The 7,106-nt window shown below is 56.5% G+C and overlaps 1 protein-coding gene across 1 annotated transcript in view; it reads right to left on the reverse strand.

Annotated features, from left to right (window-relative positions):
• The window catches only part of LOC117802811 (proto-oncogene tyrosine-protein kinase receptor Ret-like), a 36,472-nt gene extending 29,685 nt beyond the window's left edge, over nucleotides 1-6,787 (reverse strand). The window contains exon 1 of the mRNA XM_034663605.1: nucleotides 6,749-6,787. Coding sequence (XP_034519496.1) covers nucleotides 6,749-6,787 — 39 coding nt within the window. The remainder of the gene's footprint in view (nucleotides 1-6,748) is intronic.
• Nucleotides 6,788-7,106: the final 319 nt, after the last annotated feature.

Consider the following 7,106-nt stretch of genomic DNA (forward strand, 5'->3'; position numbering starts at 1 on the left):
ATTTATTTATTTATTTATTTATTTATTTGAGAGAGAGAGCATGAGTGCATGCATGTTGTGGGAGGGACAGGGGAGAGAATCTTCGGGCACATTCACTGCTGAGCGAGGAGCCTGTACCCGGGCTTGATCTCAGAACCCACAAGATCATGACCTGAGCCAAAACCAAGAGTTGGCCGCTTACGAAACTGCACCACCCCAGCGCCCCTGAACCAGGGTGCTTTATAAGAGAAACAAATCTTTAAAGTTTAACATAATCCTACCATTTGACCCAGAAATTGTACTGAATCTATCCAAGAGAGGAATACACATGTCCATCAAATGACTTGTTCACAAATGGCGTGGTTATTCACACAGCCAAGAACTGGGAACAGCCCAGATGCCCTTCAATGGATGAGTAGATGAGCAAAGGGTGATTTTCACACCACGGAATCCTATGAAGCAATAAAAGGGATGAACGACTGATACAACAACCTGGAAGGATCTCACAGACATCATGCAAGTGGAAGAAGCCAGGCAAAAAATAATACACATGGCATGATTCCAGACTAATATTAGGTGACAGAAAGCAGACTGGCTACCTGTTAGGGGTGGAGGAGGCAAAAGACTAGGAAGGGCAGGAAGGAACATTCTAGGGGATGTAAAGTTTCCATATCCTGATAGCAGTGTGGGTCACGTATGCACATACATTTGCTGCCAATGTACAGCTAAGAGTTGTGCATTTCAGCTTCTGTAAATTTTCCCTAAATACCCAATCACCAAGGGACTGTGGATAGACCTGTGGCTGCCACAAGGAAGAGGATGTGGACTGTGGCCTCGCTGGGTAAGCCCACTACTCGGCTGACTTTGTGTAAGTTCAACATTTTTCATAATAAAAAGTTTTAAAAGACAGTAAGAATTTTCAAGAAGGTGGATAAATAGGCAAATGATGCTTGAAAACCACTAACACCCTGCAAACACCCTATAATGCACAGAAAGTACCCAACACACAACACAAACATTAAAACTACTCGGGTATTCGCTCATATGAAGCCAATTTCTCTTTTCAGTCAGCTTGTTTCCACCTAGACCCCACTCTTCTCACAGCTGTCGGGGTGAGCAGCCAGGCCAGTCTGCACCAGCAGAGAGTACCCCTGGCACCGCCTGGGTCCTCCAGGCCATGTTTGGGTATGGGAAACAATCAAGTGCCAACCGGAGTTGGGTGAAGACCACAGGGAAGCCCTTTTCAGATCCCGAAGTGGTAAAACGGTGAGCAAACAGGAAGGCTGCCTGCACTGTGGAATGCTTTCCAGGATGACTTCAAAAGGCAGCTAGACTGCGAGTGCCAACTTGGGGGGAAGCGTGTACTTGGCCCGGTCTGCTCCCTGCCAGACAGGTCTGGGCTGGCAAGGAGCAAGGAGGGGAGGGAGGGAGAGGGAAAGAGAAAGAAGGAAGGGGGGAAGAGAGCTAGTGAGAGAAGGGAGGGAGAGAGGGAGAGAAAGGAGAGAGATGCTCTGGTAGAGCCAAAGGCTTGGCCCTGCACACGCCACACTCAACACAGAGTTGGAGGGAAGCAGGGGTGGGGGTGGGGGAATGACACCACTTATAATGTGGCCTTTCAGACCTTTGGAAAGCCCCTTCCGAGGAGAGGTGTCCCTGGAGTGGGACCTAGAATTACTCAATCCCTGTGGGTGCAGTTCAGGGAGGGGCAGGCCAGGACCTCCAAGGAGCCTGCCTTGTGCTCTGGGCTGAGGTTTCTTGGGGGAAGGATCCACTGCAAAGTGTCACACTGGCTGCCATTCGAGGGGGAGGCAGCTAATGGAGAGCCATGAAGTCACACTGGGGAATTCTGGGGAGGGGGTGCTGAGACCATGTCTCCCCCACCCTGGGGTCTCACTGGCAGACACATGGGCAGGAGCTGCCTGAATGCCACCCTTCTCTTCCCACACGCTTCCCCCTGGCCCAGGAGACACAGGTTCTCAGATGCACTCAGGGCTGACCTCCTTGGGATTTAGCAGCTGATGCTACCAGGGATAGGAGGGCAGCTCAGAGGGCTGTGTTGGCCGCAGAGGGCCACAAGGCTGGCCTCTTGCTGCTCCTGTTGAAGGGCAGCTGATGGCACCAGCACAGGGCTGAACTGAGTGATGGCCCATGGCTGACAGGTCCTCCGAGGGTCCCTGCACTGCTGCGATCCATTCCAGATGCTTGCATGTCCCAAGCGGGGCACTCACACCCCCCGCTGCGGAGCCCCAAAGAGGACCCCACCAAGTCATCAAGTCATGACTCAGACAAAGACAGGAATGCTCCCTGTGGGTGAGGAGACACCCACAGGGAGGGGACAGTGGTAGGGGAGTCCCAGATGGGGCTTGGCAGCCACCTCCCACCAGGAGTATGCCAGAGCCTGCTTCGTGCGGCCTGGCAGGGTAACTCCTGGCTTGCTCTCCTCGGCAGGGCCATCCAGTCTCCCCCACAGAAATCTGATATTATAGGGGTTCCCAACCCATGGTAGCACCCCAGCATGGCCAAGTCCTGGAAGGCAGGCTCAGAAGGGGGATCAGAGCCAGGCTCAGCACTGCTGCTCCACCAAGGGCCTGAATCCCGAGCAGCAGCCAAGCTTCTTTGTCCTCCAGCATTCCGTGATGGTTCCACAAGTCAGAGCATTCAGCAAGAGCCCTAGGGGAGGGACTGAGCAGGGGGCTGCTAGGGAAGGTGATGCTCACTGCCCCATGGACAGGAGGAATGACTCTTCCCCCCACCATATCCTGCCCCCACAACCTTCTGAGGGGGCTGGCCCCCTGCAGCCTGCTGCCGCCTTTCAAAGGTGGAGTGTGGGGTGAGCACAGCCCGGCTGCGTGGCTCTGGGAGGCAGCACAGTACAAGGCCAAGCCCCCACGCATATGCACCGACCTTCCATCCTCTGCACCGACCTTCCATCCTCTGCACAGCCCCAGACAGAGGCACCGTCAGGACCACCGCTTTGCAAACACAGACACTGAGGCAGAAAGAAAGCCATTTGTTCGCTCAAGGGTGCACACACAGACAACAAGAGAACTGGAATTTGTAAAGAAGTCTTTCCAGAGAGGCGCATCCTTCACCAGCCCACTCATCTCCCGGGGCCCCTAGAGCTGCCATGCTCTTGATTCCTAGTCGACCAGGCCTGGGCCCCCACCGAGGTAGACCCTGTCTGCTAGGACAGGGCTTTGTTCCCCCACGAAGCCCTGAGCAGTGACTGAGGCTCGTGCAAGTCAAGAACATCAGCTCGATGACTCACCATCTCTCTGGACAGCTTGGCATTTCCGAGCACAAAAAGGAGGAGAGACTAACTCCCAGGGGGCCTCACAGGGTGGTGGCCAGGGGGAGCCTGGGCTTGTGACACCAACACCAGCTAAGGAGGGGGCTCGGCCGAGTACTGCCAACGTCCTCAGCACCCTGCCAGAAGGGCACGCACCAACCACTAATGATCTGAGATGCTGCTGCAGGCTTTCAACCCTCAGAGCTGCAGGGAACGCTGCTGGGTGCACAAGACTGGACACGGAGCAGGGCAGCTCGTGTCTTCCAGAGCCCATTTCAACAGNGGGCTCTCAACTCTCAGAGCTGCAGGGAACGCTGCTGGGTGCACAAGACTGGACACGGAGCAGGGCAGCTCGTGTCTTCCAGAGCCCATTTCAACAGGCCACCAGCTTTCCTTGGTGTGCCTGACCCCTCCATGGAGAGGTGAGGTCTGCGCTCCTACCCCCAGAGGACCCGCGAGGGGACGCTGCATGTCAACAGAGCTTATGTCCTGAGACACCACTGCTTCTGCTGGTGCTGTCTCAGGACACATTTCTGGCCCCAGTCAGCAGAGCAGAACCGAGTAGAACTTGGCTGTTCTTGGAGCCACTGTGGGGAGGGCCATTCGGTGTGGCTNCTGTCTCAGGACACATTTCTGGCCCCGGTCAGCAGAGCAGAACCGAGTAGAACTTGGCTGTTCTTGGAGCCACTGTGGGGAGGGCCATTCGGTGTGGCTCTGGTGACACCTCGAGGCTGCAGAACAGACAGGTCTGGTCAGGGGGAACTACTCCACCTACAGCACCCCACTTGCTGGGCAGGTAGCAGCAGCTCCACAATTGGGCTCCCCTCTGGGGAGCCTCCTTGACTGCACACACTTTCAGTGGTACAAGGGCTGGGAGGTAGGACGGCCTGAGCTCCCAGAGCTCCCCATCCCCAAGCTGGTGTAGTTCCCACTGCGCAGACCACATGTTCAGGAAAGAATGGGTCCTGCCTGCTCTCATCACACAGAGCCCAGCCCTACGGGATCCGTGTGGGGCCCAGTTGATTGCTGCCAAAAGGGATTTGCGGGTTGGGCAATGATTGTGAGCAGAAACAGACTTAAATGCACTTAAATACCTCCCAGGTGGTCCCTGTAGCCAGGCATGGCTCCCTTAATGCTCCTCAATGTCACAGACACCTCTAGATGGAAAAACACATGGTCCAAGGCAGGGAACTGAGGAGGTGGGTGCAGGGCCGGCTTCAGGTGGGTCTAGCCTGGGTAGCCCCAAAGGGCCCCACACTTGGTTTAATGCTCTGATGTCACTGTTTTGACATACTTCACAATTCTAGAACGAGGGGTCCATATCTTCATTCTACACTGGGCCCCACAAATAATGCAGCCAATCCTGGTAGGTGGACGAGGAGAGCCTGCGATGGGCCACTGGTGTCCACTTCCACGGGGCAGTGCGGCCTCTGCAGTCTGCTGGCCTCCACTGTGTCTCAGGTTCTCCAGCTGCGAATCAGAGGTGGGCACGCCGGGGAGAGCAACAGCCAGAGCAGGTTGCAGACAGGCCTCGCCTTTGCACAGGCACATATTATACAAAGCTCGTACTTCAGATTCACAGCTGCTGTGTGTAGATCCCTTTACTACCCCATTTCACAGTTCAGAACACTGAGGCTGGGAGGTGCGAAGCCTTACGAAGGTCAAGTGGCTGGTGGTTCTGAGTCTCGTGGTTTGGTACAGCGGCTAACATAGTGGCAGTGCGAGTCAGGATAAGGGCAGATGCTGAGCCCACCAGGAGGATCGCTGCTGGCACCTTTGTGCCAGGAAGGGCTGCGTGGCCTGTGGGCTCAGTCCCACATCTGCTGAGAGCTGCCACTGGCACTTTGGGCAGGTAACACAGCAGGACTTGCAAAGCCTTCCCCATCCATACTGCTCACGTCTGAATGCCACCAGGCACCAGAATCCTCTCCCACACCTAGTCTACAGTTTCTGCCTAGATAGGGTTGGCCCGCGTCACCCCCCAGGGGCAGCCCACAGTTCTGGTTGCTCAGGCTGTCCCTGTTGCATGGCATGGTCTGAGGGGCAAGGAGCTGGTCTTTCTTCACAGGACAGTGGGTCCCGTGCAGCTCATGGCACCCCTGCCCAAGGCTCAAGTCACTGCTTGCTTTCAGAGAGATCCCATCTGCTCCCACCCTGCTTGACCGCAACAGGGAAAAGGTGTGGAACTAACAATAGGGTTGGCCCGCGTCACCCCCCAAGGGCAGCCCACAGTTCTGGTTGCTCAGGCTGTCCCTGTTGCATGGCATGGTCTGAGGGTCGAGGAGCTGGTCTTTCTTCACAGGACAGTGGGTCCCGTGCAGCTCATGGCACCCCTGCCCAAGGCTCAAGTCACTGCTTGCTTTCAGAGAGATCCCATCTGCTCCCACCCTGCTTGACCGCAACAGGGAAAAGGTGTGGAACTAACGTTTGACAGGGGTGAAGTGCTGTCCTGCTCTGAGCAGGGCCTCCTCTAATATCTCGCTTATAAGAAAATCCACACAGTGTTGGCCAGGTGGGTGCTGCTGGCTACATTCAGTGCACTCGGTCACCCAGCCATGGTTTTGCCTTTACCTCGTACCATTTTGAAGCCTGCGAAGGTAGTCCCCGATGCTCCACATTTGGTTGGCATATTTAATTTATTTGGATTTGGGTGCAGATGGAACCAGGCCCACACCCCCTCCTCCCTCTCTTCCATTCAACCCTTCACAAGGGCACATGAGCTCACACACACTCACATGTGTGCTCTCGTGCACACTCTGTCCCGCGTGCACACATCCTCATGCCAGCACTGGACTCTGAGCTCCCTCCTTGCTGGGAGCAGGATACTGAGCCTCATTGGGGGAGGACGCTGCAGATGGTCAAGGGCTATGCTCCTGCTTCTGGCTGCTTTCCCTTGCTTTTTTGGGCTCCTGCCGCCTCGGGGCAGCCAGCAGCAGAGAGGTGTGGGGACATTCCGCGTGTTCCACCCCACCCACCTGCCCAAAGTGCACAGCCCCCTGGTGGCTGCACAGCCCACACCTGAGCCTGGCGATCACCCTCCTGCAGACCCATCCACAGCCTTGGCTCCCCTGTGCCCTGGAGGGTTGTCTCCAGCTGGCCCTGAGGCTGTGGCCCAGCCCCAGCCCAAGCAGCCCAGCCAGCTTCTCCATGAGCAGTGGGCTGCTACCCTGCTCCGCCAGCAGGCTCTGATCCCAGCCTCGGGGGAGGGGGTGTCCTTGCCTGGGTGCCCTCAGCCTGAGGTGGCCCACGGAACTCCCCTGTGCCCGCCGTTGTTCTCTCAACACAGCTTAGTAAGTTATGTTACCCTCTCCTGTTTCAAGTGCTGTGTGAGTGCTGTATCCTTGGTGAGCCCGCGTTGGTACACGCATCTCTCATACACATACTGTCTCACACGTGCAGGGTTGCATCCGCACGCGCATGTCCTCTGGCTTGCTCAGTATAGAGCAGCATAGTGCAACCCAGTCCTGACTGTGGGCTCACCTGCGCCAGCTCTCCGCGGTCCTGGCCAGCCCCGGCCATCGGGGCCACACACAGCTCACCTGAGGTGCCTCTGCCTTCCCCGCCCCCCTCTGTGGGGGCTGTGCTGCCCTCTGACCACGCCAGTCCAGATCTGGGCAGGCACTTCCTGGCCGGGTGCCCCTGGCCTGTGACCCCACCTCAGGGCCTGTCTTCCCCACTGCTATGAGCACCGGTGAGTCACACTCACCGTGGCACACAGTCGCCCTGCCAGGGAAAGGCAGAGAGCCCCCAACAACTAAAAATGTCCTGCACTGCAACATGGAAGCTGGAATTCAGGGCTTCTAAGAAAGAAGAAAAAAAAAGTGCAATGGTATGATCT

This window comes from Ailuropoda melanoleuca, chromosome 6 (genome assembly GCF_002007445.2).
Source record: "Ailuropoda melanoleuca isolate Jingjing chromosome 6, ASM200744v2, whole genome shotgun sequence".
In the NCBI taxonomy this organism is placed as follows: Eukaryota; Metazoa; Chordata; class Mammalia; order Carnivora; family Ursidae; genus Ailuropoda; species Ailuropoda melanoleuca.